General features: G+C 39.8%; 1 protein-coding gene across 4 annotated transcripts in view; it reads right to left on the bottom strand.

Annotated features, from left to right (window-relative positions):
* The window catches only part of LOC115782643 (synaptotagmin-2-like), a 69,634-nt gene that overhangs the window by 3,144 nt on the left and 40,708 nt on the right, over positions 1–25,782 (bottom strand). For 2 of the 4 annotated variants that reach the window (XM_030732940.1, XM_030732942.1), the window contains 6 exons: positions 11,050–11,262; positions 10,547–10,707; positions 1,938–2,075; positions 1,550–1,717; positions 862–1,029; positions 165–282 (listed from right to left, as the gene is read on the bottom strand). In XM_030732940.1, coding sequence (XP_030588800.1) covers positions 165–282; positions 862–1,029; positions 1,550–1,717; positions 1,938–2,075; positions 10,547–10,707; positions 11,050–11,242 — 946 coding nt within the window. In that variant the 5' untranslated portion in view covers positions 11,243–11,262. Of the gene's footprint in view, positions 1–164; positions 283–861; positions 1,030–1,549; positions 1,718–1,937; positions 2,076–10,546; positions 10,708–11,049; positions 11,263–24,334; positions 24,468–25,782 lie in introns of those variants that run through there. The other 2 variants (XM_030732943.1, XM_030732944.1) reach the window with 2 other exon arrangements.

Here is a 25,782-nt window from a genome sequence, read left to right as displayed (position 1 = left end):
TGAGTACTGCAGCGTCAGCACGTGAGCAGAGCAGAACCAACCTAATGGCTGTGCTCATATGCACTCTCCTTTACACGCTGCAGTTTGCTACATGTGTCTCTTTGCCCCAGAGAAATGAATAAGAAATTAAATATCTGAGTCTTATATATATAAAAGGGGCCCACCTGACAGTCCACCCACATCCATTTTCTTCAGGTTCTTAGCCTCCAGAATACAGATGGTGAGCTTGCCGGCAGTGGGGACATAACGCAGGGAGATGCAAATGTCACCCAGCTTCTCCGGCTGAGAGAAGGAGGCAGAGGGAGAGAAAGTTAAAGGAGATCTGAAGCAGAACCTTTTCTTTGCTGTAAAATGCACACATACACAAACTGTGTCATTTATACATTTTAAGTATACCTGTTCATTAGCAATAATTCCTACTGCCATTACTTTTGTAATACCATCTAGCTGATCTATTCAAAGTTATAAAATGTCAGCAAGCAATAATTCCATAATTCCAGTGCAGCACAAAGGTGAAAAAAAACCCCACCAGACCACAGGCTGCATGGGTGCAAAAGAAGCACTGTAGCATCAATATTGCTTATATTGCATATATTGCTAATGAGATACAGGAAGAAATTACAGAAAATAAATTGTAGTTATATTGTAATGTTATATTGGTTGAATGAGAACAAAATTGGACAAACTAAACTCTTAAATGACCAGCACAAGAATCCCGAGGGATTTTCAATTTACGCTTAAAAATGGACCTTTACTTAAAAGCTTGTTTAGAATTTAAACCGGCATCTGTATAGATACAGTGCAGCAGGTTCTTAAGGAGTGATATCAGCAGTGTGGTGGAGGTCATAACACTCTTCTTACCTCTTCTTGATCTGCACTGTCCAGGTCTCTCCACTCCTCAATTGGCTTTGCCAAGTCAAGGGTGTTCATGGGTATTTTAATTTCTCCAATAACATCATGCTTAGAGAAGCGATCAAAGTCATAAACGGACATTACTAGAGTCTTCCCTCCCATCTCTTGGAATGGTATCTGAAAGATAACAACCCATTTACCCATTTTACTAATTCACGTTTAATTAGTACAAATCACACATTCCTATTGGTTTATAACCAAACATATTTGATATATAAAAGATTAGATCAATCTAGATCAGACCAGTATTGGCTGTGCCTCTGGCCTGCAGTCTGGCTTCAGAACATGCCGCTTCAGCAGGGCTGCCTGTGTCTGACTTTGACAAAGTAAAGCTGAGTTGTTTTTATAGAGCTGCGTCAGCACGCAAAGTGCACCAGAGGTGGCCCTCTCCTTTAATTTGATTCTCTACCATATTCTCCTTGTCAGACACCTTCAGTGTGTCTCCTGCTTTTTTATCACTGGTGGCCTGAAGTGTTATTGTAAAAAAAATAATAAACATAGTACCTGCTAAGCTCTAGAGGACAGAAGAGGAGAAATTGACTCTTAACAGGACCTGTCTACATGTCAAATGAAATGACATTCATGTTGTTTTAATAAGTCATTAGTCAAGGGCACTTAGGTTTTGGTATTAACTTACCTTAAATGTAAACGTCTCATTGAAGACAGGATTCAGTGTTTTCTTGTGAACCTTTGTGTCAAACTTTTTCTTCTTGTCAGGGAGGACGAAGACCTTCACGTAGGGATCTGAGGTGCCACCGCTGTCCATGGAGAGAAGATCAGCTGCTTGCAGGATTCCCACAGTCAACTAGGGAATAAGAAGTTATGCAGTTAAGATCAAATAGGCTCAGCTAAAACTAAATACTCAACTTTGGTCCCCATTTTTCATTTTGGTAAATCAACTAAGAAATGCCACTCAGGAAGATGTGCCAAAAATAATGTTTAGCGTGTTATGCAGACAAAGGGTGATCTTTCCTTTTGAGTTCATTTTGACTAGAAAATGTAAAATAAACTACTCAAGCACTTGCCTTGTTCTCTTGGAAGTCATAATCAATGGAGTACTGCAACTTCCCTAGTTTTTCCTTCTCCTTCACTTCCTCTTCTTTCTCATCCCCAGTCAGTCCAGGTTCCACGTCATCTTCTTCGTCATCATCATCCTGTGGTTTCTGGAATGACAGAAGGGGGATGGGCAGCACAAAAAGGAGTGAGAGGACAGTTCAGAGGTGGCAGCTGCGCTGAACACCAAACCTTGGGTATCAGCAGTCGGGTTAGTCACAGCACCTACCTGCCACTTACCCCCGTGTTACTAGTGCAATCTGTTCATCGATGACCACGGTTGCAACCTGACTTGATTTCACTATTTCTTGGGTGACACCATTTGCTGTTTGCATTTGCTTTTTTTTTTTTTTTTTCACGAGTACTACAGATATGTTAAATCTTCTTAAATCAGAGGCAGGAAATTGTTTTTCAACTACAAACTGCTGTACAAGTGTTGTTTCAATAAAACTTTAATATATAAATATATAAATGTTATATAAATGACTGAGAAAGAGGGCCAGAGAAAGAATAAGATTAGGAAGAGAAACAACACGTAAAAACAATTTAAAAAAAAAATAGGAACAACTCACATTGCAATGCAATCTAGTCCAATAGCTCTGCAAAACCTCTGGAAGTTCTCAATTTCACTTCTTAAAGTCATTGTAAAGTCTCAAATTAATATGACTCACTTGTGCGGCTACCAGTAATAGTGATATTACAAGGAGTGGACAAAAAAACAGAAACATAACGAGGAAGAGGACTTTAACTTTGAAGGAACCGCATCACACAGGCAGCTGCACAAATCCCAAACATGACTCATTCCAAATGAGTCATATTAAGTTGTTTAAAAAGTCTGAAAAATCGTGATAGAGTATCCCACACAGAGGAAAGCTGTATCAGCAAAGAAGAGCCAATATCAAAAGCAAGCATATTAAAGGATATCATGGGATGTTTTTCAAAAACACTTGAAAAGTTAACATTTATTACAGAGCTGCTGCATTATTACATTGCAATGCTAGGTGTCCTTGCTATTTGGTCCACTCCATGTACAGTGTTTCCAACAGAAGCTGAGTGTCCTCACTTAGTGGAAGTGAAGGACAGTGCTATCAGGCATCGATGTGATTTCATCAAACCACTGATGCAGTATTTCCTGACACTTCTTGAAAAGCTCCCAAACTTGCTAAAACTGCAGTGCCTGCTGATATTGGAAGCAGTCTGGCAATCAGGTTTACTGTAAGTCAGACTGTATTAATGTCTGTCATTTATCTCCTCCTGACATCCTTAAACCCCATTAATGTGTTTACACTGGTATTGTTGATAAGACTTTGCTTCAATTATTGTACTCTGGGCTGACTGCTGTAACTGAGTGAATGATTGAAAGATTTCATAATTTATTCTAGAGTCCAGATTTTATAGCTGAAGAAAATTATTGTGCCACTTACTCACACACCAGAACAACATTCAAGCAGCTTACTGAGATTTAACTGCTCCTGAGATAATCAGGGCATGATGAAGAAGATAATTCAAATCTTCTCTTATCATGCATCTTGCTTTTACATTACACCCAGTGACTCTTCGGGGTCTCATATCTTTAGAGGCGGTCATGACTAATCAAGCAAGAGCAATTTGCTAAGATATGAATCTTAAAGTAAACTTTCATTTTGCTATAAGAAGCTGGATAATCTCTCAGTATGGCCTCCTTCCCTATGGCTCTCCTCCTGAAAAAAACACTGATGTCTTCGTAAGACTGGAGGATCCAGCTACTCACTGATGAGCTGAAAAAGGAATAGGGCATCCATACAGATAATGCATACACTACTGCACACTCACTACACAGCATACTGAATTGTACCACCCCCCACCATACACACACGCACGCACATGTTTGCTTACATGCATACAACAGCATATTAGGACCATTCTAGGTAAAAACAATTAATAAAATTACAGCGCTGGGGTAAGGGGACTGTGAGAAAAATCAAATAACTTTCTGAGAGAGTTTCTGTGATTTGCAGTACTGTGCAAAAAGTCTTGAGAAACACTCTCATTTGTTTAGATTTTGCTTCCAAGGAGCCAGGCTTTCTGAAGGTCTTTCAAAGTTTTTCTTTGGAAATTGGCTGCTTTTTCACTCATTTTTAGTCCAGTTCTTATATCTGACCATTTTCAGAGGAATGTTTGTTTGTTTGTTTGTTTGTTTGTTTGTTTGTTTGTTTGTTTGTTTGTTTGGCCATTTAACACTGACCTACAAATCATTCAAGCATAAAAAGAGCACATAAGTCAAAGGATGAAACACTGTTGTGTCCAGACATAACAGACAACTTAGCAAAGAACCTATTTTAAATTGTATCTTTAGGCACTTTGTTACAAGCAGCCTGTTGCAAAAACACATGATTTGTTCCTGATTCTTAAACGGAATCTGCAAAAACGATAACACAGTTTGACAGGCATAAAATAGCACTTTTGCATCAACAAGGTGATTCCCAAAGAGCTATTACTCAAAACCTTGGCATACTATAAGGCGTATCCTTAAAAAAATTGAGCAAACTGCACAAGTGGAGGACAAAAGAAGAAGTAGCAGACCTAAAAACTATCTCAACAGTATCTGAAAGTTATGTCCTTAAGAAATAGGAAAAAATCCTGCAAAGACCTGACACAGGACCTGAGAGATGCATCTGGCCCTTCAGTTGGTCTGTTAATTTAGTTTAGGGCTCCAATAGTGCACTATAAAACATACACAACATACACCAACAAAAACAACTCCTTTCAAAGCAAATTATATCTCACATCAGGGTAAGCACTGATAACATAACATTTACATAACATTTAATTAACCATCAATGGTGTATTTGTTAAGTACTGGACTTAACAAACACACCATTAATGGAAACCCTTAAAACTGGATTCTTTCTAATGGAATAATTAGATCCAATGATCATGATTTTTGTTTTAGACACATTCGGAATCAGTTTATTGTTCTTTACCCATTTAACTGCTGATCGTATCTCAGAATTTGAAGCCCCACGTAATAAGGCTACTATTTCTATGTACACAGATGATTCAACAATATACACAGAAGCTAATACTGAAAAGGAGTTAAGGACAAGTGGCACGTCATTTGTAAAAAGTATACAACAGTGGTCCAAGACAACTTCCTTGCGGCACTCCACAATCTACAGTCCTAATTTCTGAAAATGTTCCATTTAAAAAACAGTTTGTTTCCTATTATTCAAATAACTCCTCATCCATAATAATGCATACTGATCGAAACCATAACATTCTAATTTCTTGAACAATAAATTATGACCTATTATATTAAATGCTGCTGTAAAGTCCAGCAGTACCACACCAACCATTTTCTTCTCATCTATAGTCAATCATGTCATTTACTTTAAACCAGCAGCTGTAGAATACCCTTTTCTATAAGCATGCTGAAATTCACTTGTTAAATTATTCTCACAAAAATAACAATTAATCTGCTCATATACAATTCTTTCCATAATCTTACTCAATACAGGTAATAAACTTACTGGATGACTATCAGATCCACAAAAAAAATCATTTACTATTTTTCCACAGTGGGACTACTTTTCCATGCTTGTGGCCATATGATCTCAAAAAAACCCTCTGATTTATAATGTGGCAAACAGCAGGAGCAAATAAATTGGCAACAAATTTAAGCAATATTGTATCAGGTCAGTCAAAACCCAAAGGTTTATCTTCACAAGTTATTAACTTATTCTCTACTGTATCTACATTCACTAGGTTAAAACTAAAAAATACAATTTTTATTCTTCATAATTTGAAGAAGTTCACCAAAACCTCGTCATAATGGCAGGGTGGCTGTCAAGAAGCTATTCTTAAGGAAGAGAAACAGAGAGAAAATGTTGAGGTTTGCCAAATTACAAACAAAATAAGATGAAAATCGGTGGTCAAAAGTCTGATGAAGTGATGAATCCAAATTTGAAATTTTTGTTTCAAATTGTCATCAATATATACGGAGGAGATCAGGAGAAAGGTACAACAGTGAGTGTCTACAGCCATCTGTAAAACATGGTGAATTCTCTGTCATAGTTTGGGGCTGCATTTCAGCCAGTGGTGTTGGGGATCTTGCCAAAATTGATGGAATTATGAATGAAGAAAAGATTTTGATCCACGATATAATACCATCTGGAAAGCGTTGGATTGGCAGTGGCTTCATTTTTCAGTATGACATGATCCAAGCACATTGCCAATACAGTAAAAGCAAACCTTGATAGAAAAATATACAATGGACTTGTATTAATCAGGGATTGGCCTCCCCAGAGCCCATACCACAACATAACTGAAGCAGTGTGGGATCATCTTGACACAGAGCGGAACAAAAGACAGCCAACATCTAAAGAAGAGCTTTGAATGTCCTTTAAGAAGCCTGGAGAACTATTCCTGAAGTCTGCTTAATGAAATTCCAAGAAAGCTTGCCTAAGAGACTTCAGACTATGTTAAAGAATGAAGGCATCCATACCAGATATTAACTTTTAGAATTGCATGTTTTTGCCTAATATCCTTATTTCCATGTATTTTTGTGGATAATTTGATAAATTGCTGTGCTTGTTTCCTATTTTACTAGCAACATATTTAAAAAATAAGGGATGGCTGAAAACTTTTGCACAGTAGTGTAACAGTAAAGTTACCATTTTCTTTCACTTATCCTTTATAAATTTATCAGGAAAAAATGTTGCCACATTGCATTATTTGTAAGGCTGGAGCAACCTCATCACACCACAGATATCACTGGTAAATAGGGACTGCCACAAAAGCCATCATCTCACTAAAATCAGTAAGGCGTTTTCTTGGCAATATCCTTTCAGTATAGACATCATAATATTGTGATTCTGAGCCAAAGGTGTATGTTGGCAGGTGGAAGAATCTGTGTTGTGACGAGGGTGAGCCAACCTTGCAAACTGAAGTGACACTATATTACCAAAAGTATTGACCCACCCATCCAAATCATTGAATTCAGGTGTTCCAATCACTTCCATGGCCACATGTGCATAAAAACCAAGCACCTGTGAATGCAGACTGCTTCTACAAACATTTGTGAAAGAATGGGTCGCTCTCAGGACCTCAGTGAATTCCAGCGTGGTACCGTGATAGGATGCCACCTGTGCAACAAGTTCAGTCGTGAAATTTACTCGCTACTAAATATTTCACAGTCAACTGTTAGTGGTGTTATACCAAAGTAGAAGTGATTGGGAACCACAGCAACTCAGCCACGAAGTGGTAGGCCAAATAAAATCACAGAACTGGGTCAGTGAATGCTGAGGTGCATAGTGTGCAGAGGTCATCAACTTTAAGCAGAGCCAATCACTACAGACCTCCAAACTTCACATGGCCTTCAGATTAGCTCAAGAACAGTGCATAAAGAACTTCATGGAATGGGTTTCCATGGCTTAGCAGCTGCATCCAGGCCTTATATCACCAAGTGCAATGCAAAGCGTCAGATGCAGTGGTGTAAAGCACGCCACCACTGGACTCTAGAGCAGTGGAGACGTGTTTTTTCTGGAGTAATGAATCACACTTCTCTGTCTGGTAATCTGATGGACAAGTCTGGGTTTGGTGGTTGCCAGGAGAATGGTATTTGTATGACTGCACTGTGCCAAGTGTAAAGTTTGATGGAGGGGGGATTATGGTGTGGGGCTGTTTTTCAGGAGTTGGTCTTAGCTCCTTAGTTCCAGTGAAAGGAACTCTTAATGCTTCAGCATACCAAGACATTTTGGACAATTTCATGCTCCCAACTTTGTAGGAATAGTTTGGGGATGGCCCCTTCCTGTTCCGACATGACTGCACACCAGTGCACAAAGCAAGGTCCATAAAGACATGGATGAGTGAGTTTGGTGTGGAAGAATTTGACTGGCCTGCACAGAGTCCTGAACTCAACCTGACAGAACACCTTTGGGATGAATTGGAGCGGAGAATGCGAGGCAGGCTTTCTCGTCCAATATCAGTGTCTGACCTCACAAATGCACTTCTGGAAGAATGATCAAAATAAACACTCCCAAACCTTGTGGAAAGCCTTCCCAGAAGGGTTGAAGCAATTATAGCTACAAAGGGTGGGTCGAAATCTTATCAAACCTTATGGATTAAGAATGGGATGGCACTCAAGTTCATGTGCATGTGAAGTTTTCCAGTGACTTAAAAAAATGTTATCAATTTACAGGTTTAATCTAGAACATTTTTTCCTCACAATATCCCCCTCCATCCTCTGGCTCCATAATTTCTTATTTTACCTAGAATAACCAAAAAGTGCTGTTGTACATGCAGACTCTGATGCATGCTTAACCCCACCTCCCACCCCAATCTCTCTCTCTTGCTCTCTCTCTCTCTCACACACACACACACACACACACCTACACACACACATGCACACACACACGCACGCATGCACACAAACACACACACACACACACACACACACACAGTCTCACACGTTTCCTACATGTCATTCTCTATCTTTATTATTGTAAATGCTTTTCATTCTAGCATGCCAGGCCACACAATGCAGGATCCAAGTTTATTTCTGATGGTAAATGTAAATGGTTTATGTTATGAAATCTTAAGTGTGGTAAAGGTTGCATTTTGATGTTTTGTTTTGTTTTTTTTTTTACTTTGAGGCCCCCAAATTTTTTAAACTGTTCTGAGTGAAATGTACACATCCACAGAGGGATCATGCTGAGAATAAGCAGTTCTTCTCAAACTTTCAGTGGGGTTTCAAAGAGAAAGACATGGTACGTCTGAATGAATGCCCTTTGGTTAACTCCATGGGGGTGAAATGCGAGCTCAGTACTGAGCTTTTATTAAACACAATATGTGTTAAAACAGCTGGTTGACTGTGGCCTTAGGTTTGGATCAACTGAAATCAGGTCTCTGAATTTAATTGAAAATGTGGGCAAACATTCTGGCCCACCACTTCTCTTCAATGACACCCAAGTGCTTTGGGGACAGAGAGGGCATCAATGACTGTTGCCTAGTACGTATATCAGCAGCATGGGTCATCCAGGAAAGTTACTCTCAAGTCAAGTTGTGGCCATTCAATGGTACCTACTGCAAGGGCATATGCTGGTCTTTGTCAAAGGGTCAAAACAGCTTTATCTGCCGTGGAACTGAGAGCATGTTTGCACAAACCGGGGTACAGCATATTCATCTTATAACTGGGTTAATAAATCTTTGAAGAAGAATTGTTTGTAAGGCATCAGTATTTTTGCTTGTGAGACACAATTGAGGCCTGTAATAGTGGAAACATGCTCCAAGCTCCCAGTAAGGTAAAGTTTCAGCTAATATTTGACAAATATTCAGCTTATCCCTTGCACATGCATGTTAGTGATCTCTAGTGAGTTGCTCAGTGCACTCATCATTCAAAGGCTCAACCATAGGATGAGTATCACGTTCATTTCAAACCAAAGACAACTTAAACAGATATCTGTTCTGTTTTTTGTTTTTTTGTTGCCAAAATTGCAATCTCTAGATATTCAAGACATAGCATTTGGTGCGGCATATCAGTTCAGTGGGTTTTGCGAAGCAGCTTAATCGCTCCCATGGAGTCCTCAAGCACCCGCAGCACCTAAGCTTGCAAAAACTAAAGAAGCCATAGCACTCATTGTCATCATCACTGCAATCCAACCCCTCCAAGCCCAGCCCAACCCCACCCCCACCACCGCTCCCACCCTGCCCTGGTCTGTGCTTACACAGAGCGGCCAGAGAGGGGTGCCGCGTGCTATCAGACCTACCGTAGGCAGAGAAGTCCACCACAGTCAAGATACACGGAGCACACATAAGACACAAAGCAGGAAGGAGGAGAGCAGAGACAAAGGAAGAGATTGAACTCACAGCAGACACCAAAGAAGGGTAATCACAATAAATGTAGTCAGCTACACTGTAGGGACTGAGGAAAATGATAGACAGAGAAGCCCCCTCATTAGCACAATCAGATCTTGTGCAGCAAGGCCACTGGAGTTTTAAAATAACATTTTTAGATATGTTACTGTACCTCATCAAATTATCAGTCATGTATGTGAAAAAAATAATAATTATAGGCCCAAAACAACAGCATTGTGCTAACTACTAATTTAAATAATTACTCTTTCGGGACTAGAAGAAAAACAATGGTTGGGCTGTATTTTAAAGTCTTGTCATTTTCCACTCAAACCCAGAAGCACAAGTGAGAGAAAAGCAACAATAACGTTTATGACAAATATGTTAAATGACAAAAAAAGAACAAGAAAAAATAAATAAAAAAACATTAACCATGGTGGATAAAGAACACCTGTGGAGAAAACTGGGTTAGAAAACATCAAAACCTTAAAGAATCTCTGTTTTCATCTAACCTATAAGCTAACACAGTAAAGGTAAAAGGCAAATCATTTTTAAAGCTACTTAAGTATAATATGTAAAATGTGATAAATAACATATTTTTATTCCATTACAATGCCACACACTAAGCTCCTCAGCCGTTATCTAACAGTTTCATAAACAAGTTAAAGATATTTGTTGTCTGCGTTGTTTCATATCCAGTATAATTATAAATTCCCTCAGTCAGGAAACAGCCTCCTGAGACAGAACATACCTCTCCCCCTTTCAGGTTCTTCATTCCCATGTCACCCTTCCCCTTTTTGCCCTTCTTGTTCTTCTTCTTCTTGAAACAGCATTTCTTGACGATGCAGAAGCAGCATGTTAGAATGAGTAAAGCAGCAACCACAGCGATGGCGATGATGGCCCAAGACGGTACTGAGGAAGATAGACAGGGCAGTGTAAAAATGACACCCGGAAAGAGAAGAAAGAAGTAAATACTGTGACATTTGGCCAACCAATCATTAAGCCTCCTGTTATGTCCTGGGCCGATTATATTTAGTAAGAGGTGGTAGGTTAGCAATTAGATTGAGTGAAAATTAGATTTCTCTGCCATTAGGAAGAGCAGCCAGTGATCAATACTGAATAAAGACATTAAAGGGCTGCCAATGCCTGCAGCAAAACAAGAAAATCTAATTCCAAAATCATTGCTTAGAGTCGCATCAATGGGAGCTGGTTGATGGCTGATCGGAACAAGTTTGGGTGTTCCCTGGCACTCACATGGAATCTTGTCGATTTCATTCAGGAACTTGTTTTTGATCTCGTCAAAGGCATCGTTCTTGCTGACTGGTTCGGTGGAGTTGTCAGCCGAGACTAACGCGACCGGCGCTGGAGTCACAGTCAAGGCACTGGCTCCCGTTGGCTTAGCAGCAACCATGGGCGTTGTCTGATGCTTGAACAAGTTAAACTTCATTTAGGCTGCACGCACAGTCCCTGAAAAAAAAGCAAAGCAACAGTGTCATTAGGAGGGAGATCAGACCATTAATGGCTTTTTTATAACTTGCACAATATATTCCACTTGTGTGCCACTACACTGTCAACATACACAGGTAGGTATTAACAGTTAGATATTAAAGGGTTGAGTCCTTTGGCTAATTTTCACATTTTATAAAGACATTTGAAAAAAATAATAATACTTGAATAAATGTGATAACAGCACGGTGGCGCAGTGGTTAGCACTGCTGCCTCACAGTTAGAATACCATCTGGAAGGCCTGGGTTCGATTCCACCTTGGCCCAGGCCTCTCCCTCTCTCTGTGTGGAGTTTGCATGTTCTCCCCGTGCTTGAATGGGTTTCCTCCGGGTACTCCGGTTTCCTCCCACATTCCAAAGACATGCACTTACTGGGGTTAGGTTAATTGGCTAATCTAAATTGCCCATAGGTGTGAATGAGAGCATGAATGTGAGTGTGAAAGGTTGTTTGTCTCTCTGTGTTGGCCCTGCGACAGGCTGGCGACCTGTACAGGGTGTACCCTGCCTCTCGCCCTATGACAGCTGGGATAGGCTCCAGCCCCCCCGCGACCCTGAACAGGATAAGCGGAAGTGAATGGATGGATGGATGGATAAATGTGATAACACACAAGTCCCTTATAGCAAGGCATTAAGTTACCAAAAAACAACCAGAAAGGTTAATGTGGTATAATGCTTTGTTTAACTTAAAGGACTAAATGGATAGATAATGTCATGGAGCTGTTTCAAAAAGTGCATCTAAATCAAGCACTTAACTCTCTGTCTTATGAAAATTGTCTAAATGATACAAAGGGGACAAAGAGGGACAGCTGATATACACGATTCACACTTTATAGTTCCTTTGACTGCACATCAAAGTGTTTGGTAGCCAGACACTAAACCCCAAAAATGTGAGTTACCAAATTAAACATAGGTCATGACAGACAGGAAACAAATGATTCATTCAGAGATAATTACTGTATAGAAAAATACTTGGGCATAACACTAAATACAATTGGAGATATTTTGATGTTTGATGTTTTTATGCTTGGCAGAAGATTTCAGTCCCAAAGCTGCTGATTCTGTTGAGGAAATATACCTTAGAAAAGTGCAAAAAAAAATGCATAACCACAGCCAGACAAAGTGAAACTATTGCAAAAGGCATGTTGCTTGTTTATGTCTGTAATGTTATTACATCTTCATTTTTCTATCCACAAGATCAGTATAACTTGAAATTCTCTCTGTTGTGACTTTGGTTGTGTGTATATATATATATATATATATATATATATATATATATATATATGTTTTCATATCCATCAGCAAAAGAAGAAAATTATATATAAAAAGCGATTTTGTGACAGTGGTATAGAAGCCAGTTTTGATTTAGTATGCAACACTGACAACTGCAACATGAAACTTGAAAATTCTTGAGTGCACACAGTGAGAAAGAAGTCATCAGTGAAGTGGGAAGCATCTGGTGTCCAGAAGTTTAACTTCTGAAATGAGCAATATTTGCATGTTTATAGACTTAAGATTTTTCAACGAGGGAAATGAGAAGTTGCTTTTTGTGTGTGTGTGTGTGTGTGTGTGTGTGTGTGTGTGTGTGTGAGAGAGAAAAATATATTCGAAGCAGAATATTTTAAATATATGTTTAATAAAAGAATGTCTGGAGAGGGTCTTTAAAATCTCCCAATTTATCTATTTTTAATTTACTTTACATTTTCTTCCCGTAGTAAGATGCACAGTAGCAGAAAGCTGAGAGGATCAATAAATTGTAGCACAAGAAAATAACATAATGGGTCAAAATAAGCAAAAATTAAGCCCACATGGTGTACAACAAAGAAGAGGATGAATAGAAGTACCTCTAATATAAGTTGAGAAAGGAGATCTTTGGGTTCCCTGTGCAAAAATAAATTTTCTGGCTTTGGTTTTTTTAAATGTCCAATCTATCTTCACTAATGAGATGAACAGTATGCAATTTCAATTTTTTAAGGGGTCCATTTTTTAGACTTTCTCCTTATTAAACTTACAGTCAGCCTTGGTGCAGTCTTTCAGTTCTCCACTGTCTGAAATAAGTTGTTTTGGCATCTAATTGGCTGTCCCTCACAAATGAAATATTTGAACTGCAGGTGACAGAGGCTTTTACTACTCACTGCCTTTGTTTGCTTAATGTGACGATATTAGAAATGTGCACACTTGAATCTTAGTGTTTAGAGGAGCGTGAGCTTTTGGCTTACCAAGGACTACTTGTACATACGTTGACCTCATTATGTGAAACTTTGGTCATATGTACTACCACCACTGTAGCAGTATATATGACAGAAAATCATAAGGGGCCCATTTTAACGTATTTAAGAAGACTTCTGGGGTCACTGGACAATTGAAATCAGGCACTAACACTACTTTCTGTCTGATATTGCTTCCATATATGCACCAAGAGTGCCTTACCAGGAGAGATGTTTAACCACAGACAAAAATAAAATGAAAAACTACTAGCCATTCTCCTGTGGTGTTTCCACAGGCCAAACAAATGTTCAATCAGAGCTCTTATCGGTTCCAGAAATCACAGGGTGACAAGTGCAGCTGAAAGCAGCCTGCCGACAGAGTGATGAGTGATTGGGCAAGACCTTGATTCAAAGAGCAGAGTGAGAAGACAAGCATAACAAGAGCAGACGTCGGCTGCTGATTTCATTAAAGTCATGGTGATATGGGGAAAAAGAAGGAATTTCCTATTTCTCAAGTGCCAATTCTCTAGGATGGTGCCAAAGATTCTGCTTCTATTTATTGCTACATATAAATTATTCAAATTGAGGCTGACAGCGGGAAGGATAAGCTTATATTATTCAGGGGCCAGGACCACTTTATACATCCCAAAATATATTATCTAAAACAACTTGTGCTGTTGTTATGCAGACTGATGTTACCAGTGACGAACATCTTACGAATATATAAATAGATAGGAATTGAACCATCACACAAACATTATCAGAGTTATTGAGAAAATTACAGAGGAATGCTTTCATCCATCACGCATTTAAAAATGAGTGGGCCGCTCAATGAAACAGCAATCACAAGCCTCACTGTCTCCACTCTCCACTGTATTATGCATTACATTAGATATTGTAACAGTGTTAAAGGTATCCACTTACATCCGAGGTTTATGTGCATTTTTTCCTTTTTGTCCCTCACACGTGGCCAAGCCAAATCAATCAAATTACTATTCATGGTTATGTGCACAAGGATTTTATCTCCTCCACACTGAGGACGAACAGAGGGGACACAGACTTGTTTTATGACAGACATTAGACCTGTTTTACAGCTAGATGAGCTCTTACTATTCACTCCAGGAAAATCAGCTACATAAACCACTTTTATTTTTTTTTTTAAATGCTGTCAAACACCAAACAATGCCGTTTAACAAAACTAAGATTTGAGAAAAAATATCTGCTTGTGGAAGTTGCACATACACCAAATACATTAATAGGGAAGCAAACTTAACCCACTGAATGAAAAGCAGGTCATAAGAGTACCAAACAGACTGACCACTCAAGGTGTTTGTTCCTATAATAACTTGCACAAATGGCAATGCACAGCACCTCAATCCTGATATCTCTATCTAAAGAAAGGCAAAAATTTTAATGTGAAATTCAAGCATAACAAAAACAAGGTTAAGAGTCTACAACCATGCTAACAGCTCTTTAAGGCCGCATTGGCATGCCATCACACTCAGAATAACAGTGCTTTCATGGTGATGTCTGGCAGCTATGATGTTTGCCCTGCTCACTTTTGGTCTTTAGATTCTAGCAGGGTAACATTTGCTCGGGGCGACTGGTATCACATACAGTTTTTGCAGGTATTTAGTCATAAACCAAAAAGTTACATAGGATAAATGAGTCAGCTAAGTTGCTACGAGTCATCTTTTTCTAATAAATGTGCAAAGCCACAAATGTGAATCCCTTAGTGGCACTAGAAGTAAACCTAAGTAATTATAATACCTCATCTGGAATTATGAATGTCATGCACAATATTTTGTGTATTTTGGAGATTTCTACTAGGTAAGTGAAAACTTTCACTTACTGGTGATAAATGAAAAGTCAAAGGAACCACAAAATCATTAAAATTCTTCCATGAAGGAGGATAAACATTTGTACCAAGTCTCATAGCAATCTATCAAACAGTTGTTGAAACTGTTACGCCCCCTCTTCTTTCTGCTCTCTCTGCAGGGTTTCTTCCTGCAGCAGTCCGTAGGCTGGAAGGGTTGTTAAGATATTATGGGTATGCCTGTGTAGGCCTCTACAAGAGCTCAAATAAACCTGGCCTAACTTTTCTATCCCTCTCCCTTCTAGGATCCATGCCTCGTGTATTTTTTTATTTTTAATAAATGAACTGATAATTGGCATCCTAACCTTTCTATCCCTCATTTTCTCACTCGCTGTGAGCGACAAGATATTTCTGCCTGCTCCAAAGTAGAATACTAACCAAGAGGCTGACACTGCTGAGAGCCATGCTGAAGTGCAGCTAATAATCACAAGAACCTTAACTATAGTCATAAATCACTCCAGGGAATATACAACATAACACAACAGTTTCACACTTGTGTAGAGATTGCAAGTAAGAAAACTCAAAGTCAGACTGGGATATTCAGTCCCTGAACCAACACATTAAATGCTGAAGAAAAGTAACAGTAGCAGTAACACTGCTTACCCCTTGCTCATTATCATCACTGAAAGGCCCTTGAGCAAGACGCTTAAGCGCCATCTGCTTCAGCAGAATTGTACAGTGACCAGCAGATCCGACTGTATTTGTACTGGGTAGCTTCCAGATCTAAATGTGTATAACTGTGTGAGTGTGGAGCAGGCTGTTGCTGAAACAGCAGCAGTTCGGGCTAGGAAAACCTACCCTGGATGTTAAAAATAGGCTTTTGATCCAATATATGTTTCTAACACATATTACTGGAACTCTGTGGGAGGTTTAAGCTCCATCTCTCAATGTGCGTCTAATTTTGTTAGAGTTTGAGTCATCAGAATTAGTTAAAACAAAATGGCTCAGCTGCACGGCACAGAGCAGCACAGCTATGGGCATGAGCCCTCCCTTATCACTAAACACACTGCTCAGAGTTGGATGGAGATCAAGCATATGTAGCTTTACCGTGCAAACAAACTGGGTATATCAACCCAAGTCCTACTAGCACAGGACAGAAAATTATAAGTGGAACCTAAAGGTTAAATTTATGTTTTTTCAGTACAAACTGGAATAACAAGTGAAGGTGAAGACAGGTGGTTTCAATATAGCTAAAAATCACTGTTACAGATTTTACAATCACTGGAAATTATGAAAGGCAGTGTTTCTTTCATTAGTAAACAAATGAAAAAGATAGTTTTTTCAAATATATTCAGTTTCTCAAATGCATTAAATAAACACTTTATTCCTTTAGTGGCAGAAATGAGCATATATTATTTTTATGCATCTTTAAGTTTCCTGGAATAAGCACTGAATTTATATGACCAGATTCAAAATCAGAAAATAAAAAATTGCAAAGCAGTTTTGATGTGGCTCATCCGCTGTGCATACAGTAAACATAAAAAAATCCTCCTCTAAATGTGTTACTTCTTTCTGAAGCTTCTTCTTAATGATGCAACAAACCCTCCCCACCTAGAGTCAAATCACTGATGTTGCAGATCATGTTTGCTAACCTCTAAGCTACAGCAGTGTCCCTTCTATCATATTTGCATGAACTCCATGAGTTATGTCATAAACAAGTCATAGTGATAAATAAGATTAGTAGGTGATATTTAACAAAAATACTCAAGGCACACTAATGGTTTACCAAATCATATGCTGTCTTCATCATCATTAGAGGAAAATATGAGTCACTTAGAAAGACTCCAATATGTCTTCGGGCTTATCGTTTTTATTATCCTGCACCTGTCAAACTCTAATGATACAATCACTGTGACCTCACTATAACATTAAAAAACAAACAAACAAAACATGTGACTATGAAATTCTGTGCCCCTATCTAGGGTCATTTGTATGACACATTGACCAATGTGACATCTTCTCCAGTGATGAGAAACCCCAGGCTGCAGATAAGCCAACTCCACGTGTGGGGATTGTGTTTAGTAAGGGCTTATTAGCAAACAGGTCAGATCCACAAGAAAACAACCTAAGGAGAGTAAGCTAAAGCCACGCAGCTGTTTCACTGCACAAGAACAGGGCAACCTAAGTAGCAATTAATTAAAAATCTGCAGCCAGAGAGCCAGGTCTGTTTTCCCTCAATGCTGACACTTTCCCTCTATAGCCTTTCACACAGCTGTCCAATAGCAGCCAAAACAAATGTGTGTGTAGTAAAGTCATATATCCATCCAGACTTGAATTCAAATGCAGCACATAGCTTTAAACTCCACAAACATCATAACATCTACTTTCAAAATGGCTTCTGCAAATGGAAAGAAAACTGGTCCCAGGGTCATGTGACCGCAGCTCGGGGCAACAGTCAGGAGCAGTGGGGCGGCAAATTAAGTATTGAATACAGTAAGGCACTTTGAAAAGATTCAAAGAGAAATGACAGCAAGGGGTGCCTGGATGTCATTGGCCACCAGACAACCAGGGACCTAAAAGATACAAAGCAATCTGAATTACTGTGACCCCAATAAAATCATTCAACCCCCACTGAGGCTCCTACCATCTGTGACATTATGGCTTCTGTGTGGGTGGAATGCTTGGCCTCATACTAAACTAGCTGTGCATCCTGTGCTGCTTCATGTCCCTATAAGCCCTCCTAATGTGATTATATGAAAAATGTACAAGAGGCTACACACATGCAAAGCTTTTCATACTAGAAGGACCCTTAATCTTCGCTGAAGTGACCATCAAACAAAGTTGTATTTCTTTCACAAATTATCTCTTCGTGAGAAGTTACATGTATGTGTATGCTCTAATTTTGTATTTATGCTTTTCATGCTGAGTGATTCTTTCATCTGTATCCCAATGAGCTATTTTTGGTTTGAGCCAAGTTGCATAAGATATTGAGGATATCATTTAAAGGGTAATTGTTCAAAGGCATCATGCAAATCTTGAATGCATGATAAATGCACTTGAAGAAACTGGAAGAAGAGAATATTGGCTCAGCTAGCACTGAGTCACAGCTGACCTCTGATCTCTCTAGGCTAGATTTCAGCTGAAAATGTGTACTGGAACATTAAGAGAACAAGGGGGCATAGTACTTTATTAGATCCATCAGACAGAGCATTACTGTAGTCAGAAAGCTGAGCTGAGATGGTGGAGTTCTTTCAATTAAACATAATGTGCAGCTTTGTTCCTGAACTCTTGCTACTTTATGGTAATTCACCCCTGCTGAAATGGCCTGGGAGCTCCTGCAGTCATAATGGTCTCATTTTGGCCAAATTCTAATAGGATTACAAGGAAGATACTGATTACTGTCTTGCTTGTTATTTACCACTGAAGACACTGTGTGGACAATACCACAAAGATTTCACTCACATGTCACTTTATTAGGTATGCCTTACTAGAACTGAGTTGGAACCTTTTTTTGTCTTCATAACTGCCTTAATTCTTTGTGGCATAGATTCAACAAGCTGCTGGAAACATTCTTCAGAGATTTTGGCCCATATTGGTCCATCCTGACATATCATGCAGCTGCTACTGATTTGTCGGCTGCACATCCATGATACAAATATCCCATTCCAAAGGTTCTCGAATGTGATTGTGGAGGCCATTTGAGCACAGTGAACTCATTGTCATGTTCACGTAACTAGTTTGAGATGATTTGAGTTTTATGACATGGTGCGCTATCCTGCCGGAAGCAGCCATTAGAAGATGGGTACATTGTGGTCATAAAGAGATGGATATGGTCACCACCAATACTCACGTAGGCTGTGGCATTTAAACAATGCTCAGTTGGCCTGCTCATAGGGGGTCATTTCGACTGTTGGGTTTTCTGTTACTATTGTAGGGTCTTTACCCAATACAATATTATAGGTGATTGTTTGTTGTGATCTGGCACTATATAAATAAAACTGAATATGGATTTGTTCATTAAATAACAAATTTTCTGTCCTTATGGAAGTTTTCACCACCAAAAGACTGCACTCCTCACCCTATCTCTAAGGGAGAGGCCAGCCATCCTTCGGCGGAAGCTCATTTCCACTGCTTGGTTTTGGCCGTGACCATAGGTGAGGGTAGGGATGTAGCTCGACCAGTAAATCAACAGCTTCTCTTTCATGCTCGGCTCTCTCTTTACCATGACAGACTGGTGTAGCATCCACATCACTGCAGCCGCAGCCCCAATCCCACTGTCTGTCAATCTCCCACTCCCCTCTCCCCTCATTCGTGAACAAGACCTTAAAATAGTTAAACTCCTCCACTTAAGGCAGCAATATTTCCATTTTTTAGAACACAGAATATTTTGTTTTTCATGTTATGTTTCTGGCGTCCCAGCTGCTGAAATATTTCATTTTTTAAGGATTTTTTTTTAACAGTGCAGTGTAGTCTTCCTCTGCTGTAGCCCATCTGTTGCCACTCACTGGACATTTTCTCTTTTTTGGACCTTTCTCTGTAAATCCTAGAGATGGTTATGTGGGAAAATTCCAGTGGGTCAGTTTCTCACATACTCGGAATAACCTGTCTGCCAATCATGCCACATTCCAACTCACTTAAATCACCTTTCTTCCCATTGTGATTCTCAGTTTGTATTTCAGCTGGTTGCTTGACCATGTCTACTTGCCTAAATCCACTGAGTTACTTCCAAGTGATAGGTTTATTAGATATTTGTGTTAACAAGCAGTTGAACAACAAAGTGTCCAGTGAGAGGATATTTATTTGTATATACAGAAGAATCATTTTTACAGTGAAAATATTGTAGTTTTCTGTACTGCTCTACTGTACTTGCATTGTCATTTTGAGCAGGGTTCCGTAAGTATATCTTGTAAAGCTATGTATTTCAAGCCATTGCATCTCTGGTTCATCACAGTGAGGTACACTGATCAGATTTTACCTGGCATGCACAGTCAGATAACTGCAGATAAGTGTCTGGCAGATACAGATTTCTGCAAGGTAGCCTACTGCACTTTTAAAGCACTCTCTGTTTTGTAATCTCATGGCAGAGGGCCAACAGGCTGACAAAAGCTCTGGCAATTCCAAAAATACTGCATATAGTGCAAAATATGCACCAGAGCCAGATTCTGCAATTCATGACAAAGAGCCTTCAAGTCTCTAGCCACAATCCATCACCGAGAGTGTGCCAAGCTTTTGTCAGATGGTATATTTTATATAACAGTGATTAGAACAATAAACTCAACTAACATGGCTCAAAATTCAATGATAAGCAGTTCTCTTATATGGTGTTTATGTCCCCTTATTTATGTTAATGTGGTACACACCAGTGGAAGTGCTGTTAAAAAAGCTGCTGTTCAAAAAAGTTAATTATTTAATAAAGTAGTATTAAAATCTTACTGTATTATTAAAAAAAAAAAAAACACTTTCTAAGGTGAACACTAACATTGTAAACAGTACTCTGCACCAGCAAACAACAGACTGAATGACATTTACATAGTCACTGGTACACAGTCAGCAAAACTGCAGCCATCTAGGACAGGACATTTACAGAGGCACCAGGTCTCTGTGTACAGCCTCAGGGCTGCACGAATGCTCTGACTGCAAACATAAACAACATAAGCATCAACAGAAAAAAATATGATCATCCATCAGTGATGTCAGCAGGGCAATTACAGCTTAATATCAACAAAATGTGGGAAACCCTGGTGATGATCTGAATGCAGTGACTGAGATAAGGATGTCAAAAAGGTGCTCAGTGGATGATCTGACTAAAGAGAATTAAAGAAAAGCCTCTTTCTCATCTGTCGCATTGTGCACTGACCCAAAGGGTGGTCCAGAGGGGCTCATTTGCAAACCTGTTTGCATAGATAAAACAATGCTTATTCTCACCTGCATCTGAATGTGACTCAGCTATTATCAGGAGGGATCCTTGAAAAGGAGGGGTGGGAGGCGCCAGGGTTTGAGCGAAAAGCTGCAGGGGATCATTTACAGCCAGTTGCCATACATTCTCCCTTTCCCCCTCAGCACAGCCCCCTTCCCTGTCCCCTGATAGGTTGATTAATCATTCTGTCACAGAGACAGTGACCCTATCTGCTTGTAAGGCTGTGCAGAGGAAATGTGACAGTGCAGAGGGTTTCTGCAGTACTGCAGATAGGCCGCATCTAATAACACTTTAAAAGGGAAAATACGTAGGGAGGAAGACTGTGTTAAACTTAGGGATTCATCCACCATGACTGCACTGAAGACGTGGCTTAATGTCTTGGGAACTAAGTACCTACTGATTTCTAGCTCTTATATTAAGATTAGCGCCATAGGCTGGTTAAAAAAGGGGGTGGCGAGGGGGGTACCATAGGGCGAGAGGCAGGGTACACCCTGGGCAGGTTGTTAGCCAAAAAGAAATTTATTTAAATTAAACTGAGATACTCAACTTAAGGCCAACAGGTAACATGGGGATCACCAAGTAGCTGGGTGGAACACCCATTTTCTAATTCTGTAACTAAAATGGACTAAAGACGCCCCTGCTATGTTTAAAACACTTTCAAATGTAGCCAGAGAATTTGCAACTAAAATACAGTTGCTGATTTATCCTAACCAAGTTAACATATTAATAATTTCATGTATGCCTACTTTAAATTTAACTTTTGAATATACATATAACTTTCCAGACTGCTAATCTCAGGGTAAATTCAAGGGTAACACTGTTGGCATTGCACAAAACAAAATGATGAAACACAATGAAAACCATTTTACTCATTCTCTACAGCAAGTGTGTCTCTGCTCTGTGCTATGCTCTTTCTGACCATCACAAACTGTCTCCTCCGATATGAAACTAAAGGGCCAGAAAAAAAAAAGCTGCTGGGATTTTCAGCATGACTAGCATATTTTTCTCTCCCTGTAAAGATTAAAGAGTGGTGAAACTGCCCCGTCAGCACTGCAGGAGGCTGTGACTAGTGACAGTGTCTAACCGTTTAACACTGAATCTCTCTGCCATCGCTTGCCAACAACACACCACTACATGGGCTTGGGCCAGAACTGAAAAGGCTCAGATCTCACCTGGAGTGAAAAGCTGATGGCAGCTGAGCAATCACCGTGATAGTTGTGTTAATGTGTCAGAGAGAAAATCACTGACTCATTCTTAGAGTCCATCATGGCTGGCTTTATCATTTTAAACAAGGTTTTGCTTGTGGAATACTTTAAAATAAGCTTAGAGAGAAAAAAAATGACTAACAAAGCTGCAGGAAGTTAGAAAACAACATTAATATGGGTGAAAGAGGGCACACCCACTCTAGCACTATACTGTAGGACGGGATACAGGCTGCACAGTTAGAATAAGCCTCTTTTCTTTCTGTTCCTCTTTAAGCACTTCCAGCATTCGGGCACCAGCTGCCTTCTTGGAGGGAGCCAAGAGAAAAAAAAAGAAATAAGATTGGTGAACTTCAAAGCTTCCTCTCATTTTTCTAGTTCTGTATGAGAGACTCAGAGTATTTCTCAGTGCAAGAGCCACTGGGAGCGGCTGCCTGAGGTTTGAACTTAATGAGCCTGCCTGAATGTTTTAGAGCCTGACAAAAAAAAAAAAAAGAATCATCAGAGCATGCTCAGTATCACATAGCCTCCTGCACTCTATTTGACAAGTAAATATACAGATAGAGCACATACAAATCTGCACATATATTTAATGTCATCCTCACGTTCTCCACAATGGGCTTGTTTACTAGACTTCTGAAACCAGAGTGATCATGTGACTACTTCAAATGCAAGCCATTGATTGGCTTTGATAATAATTACACCAGATACCAGGGGGAAAATAAGCGTGGTTTAAATTCCAAGATGCTATTCAAGGAACGGCAGAAGAATAAATAATTCTCTTTGTGCACGATGTAAAAATTGCGTTGTATTTGGATTTTGTTTTCACAGCAGGCTGAAAACCCCTGGCTGTCAAAAACACTGCAAAAATAATACCCTTACTATTCATAGTCTGTTTGTTATAGTGAATTTTAATTAAATTGGATTTAATAATAACTCTGGTGTGATAATGACAGATCCAGAATTGCAAGCCTCAGCATTAGGAATTAAGAAGTACATGCAGCCCAAGATAGGTTTCGTCCTTGGTACTGTCACCTCAGTGCTGCCTATGCTATATGTCCCATGATAGACAGCAGAAAAAAGAGCATCCTGCAGCACTTTATGAAATCCCCACCCCTCTCTCTATACTCCTCAGCACAACTGTCAGGCTCTTTTTGTGTCTGACTACTCAGTCTAAAAAGATAAAAAGCATCAGGGCTTGTGTCTGTTTTGTTACTTTGTGGACAGACCTGGGTTTTTCTGTGTGTGTGTGTGTGTGTGTGTGTGTGTGTGTGTGTGTGTGTGTGTGTGTGTGTGTGTGTGTGTGTGTGTGTGTGTGTGTGTGTGTGTGTGTGTGTGTGTGTGTGTGTGTGTGTGTGGTGCTTTTTTTGGCTCCACTTGGCTGTTTCTCAGTGTTTAGGGAGGTTATGAGAGATAGTGGTGTAGCTAAAGGGGGAAGCAGAGCATCTGTCAGCAGGGCAGCCTCCTGGACACTCTCCCGGAAAGAGGTACAACACCCACCAGACAAGCGAAATGAGCCATGATCAATGAGAATAATCTCGATCCAAAGCTACACTCCCCTTCCAGACATTCACGTAACAGTCCTTGATTTGAAATCATAAATTTCATGAAGGCAAGGTCCTGTGGCTAGATCCCAGGGCAGATAAGGACCCGAGGACAGTCATTATTTCTTTCACAAGGAACTGCCTCAGAGTAAAGTTGGGAACACATGCACCAGTAACATGCACATAGCACCTGCATTATGGTAAAATCAACAAAAAAGAAATGCTGAAGTTGGATGCGTCAGGTAAAAATCCTTCAGTACAGCAGCATCCACCAGCCCATAACTCTATTCCAGATTCCACAAAGGAAGGGTTCAAGCAGAGCTGAGAAGAGACTTTAAAATACATCCTTACCTAGCACTACCGTAATTCCGTAATCCTGTTCTCCACAACAGGCAAACCCATTCACCAAACAGGCACTTAGAATTAATCTTACAGTGCCTTAATAACGTCCCTCGACTGCTTTCCCATCAGCACCAGAAACTGCAGTCCTCTTCGCACTGTTTCCACTGCAGCAATACTTGTTCTCCTATACACACACACACACGCTCACTCAGCCATTCTCACTGTGACCACCCCCACCTCTGTTTCTCTCAATCTCCTCCTCCTCTCCCTCTTTTCACTCTTTCTTTCATTGAATGGAACCCCCTCCCCTTCCTCCACTTCTCCCTTCCCCTCGCTTTCTCTCCATCTTCCGTCTCTCCCTCCGTTCCACCACTCACTGCTTGGACAGCTGATTTGTGATGCTGCTCACAAGGAGCTGCATGCAGCAATCTCTGCCCCAATGCATAAGGGCAATCCAAAAGCAGCCAGATGCTCTGCAGTTCAACTAGCATCCACATCTGCATTTCAAAACCACTGCTGCTGGTGGACTCAATTGGTTTCGGATATGTGCCTCAGCTAACAAGGCTGCGAGTGCTTGAAAAAAAAGAGGGGATGAAAATAAGCACAAAGGGAAAAAATGATTTATTATAGAAGACACCTCTAGACGATAATATGAAGACACCAAGATGCCTGCTTACCTCAGCAGTAGTTTGCTACTTTGACTCTCCTTTCATTTATCTCATGTCCTTGGACTAGCACCACTGCCACTGTCGTCATAAAAGATTTTATTCTAGATATACATACTGCACTACAGCTTATATAGATACATGTTAATGAGTCTTTGGTATAATTTAAAAAAAACATTTCCATCCTGCTTTATATTCTGTAAGCTTTGAAGTTTGATAAAGAGAATGTTTTCTCTATAATTGCCTGTATCAGTACTGCAAAAGTGTCAAAATGCCACGTGTCTCTTAGCTCAAACAACTTTTTTCCCTTACAGTGGGTGTTTTACTGGATAAATCTGCTTGTTAATGAGAAGATGTGACACACACTTTCACTTAACACCAATGGTCAGCCAGACAGTTTGGAGCCCTCTGGGCATTGCTGTGTGTCACTGGAAATTATCATCCTCCCCTAAGTGAATCATCCACCTTATTGGCTTGCAATGAGCCCTTGAACCAAAAATCAATAGAGTCTCAATCACTAAAAAGGGAAGGGGGTAGGGATAGAGAGGGAGGGGGGGTTTTGCAATTTCAAAACATACATCTGGAAGAGAGGAATGCTATTTGCTCCCTTTCTCTGACAATACAATCTTTCAGTGTCAGGCCATAATAGATACTCACTGTTTTTGAATTAGAAGTGATTTGGTCATTAAAGGGAAGGTAATGGTATTCCAATAATGCTCACATAAAGAAAAATGAGTACAACAGAGCGTTGTACATCTTTGTTCACTCCTACCTAGTACTTGCTACAGCATA

The sequence above is a fragment of the Archocentrus centrarchus genome, chromosome 7, assembly GCF_007364275.1.
Source record: "Archocentrus centrarchus isolate MPI-CPG fArcCen1 chromosome 7, fArcCen1, whole genome shotgun sequence".
In the NCBI taxonomy this organism is placed as follows: domain Eukaryota; kingdom Metazoa; phylum Chordata; class Actinopteri; order Cichliformes; family Cichlidae; genus Archocentrus; species Archocentrus centrarchus.
Note: the sequence above shows the minus strand (reverse complement) of the source record. Positions and strands in the feature narration are given on the sequence as shown.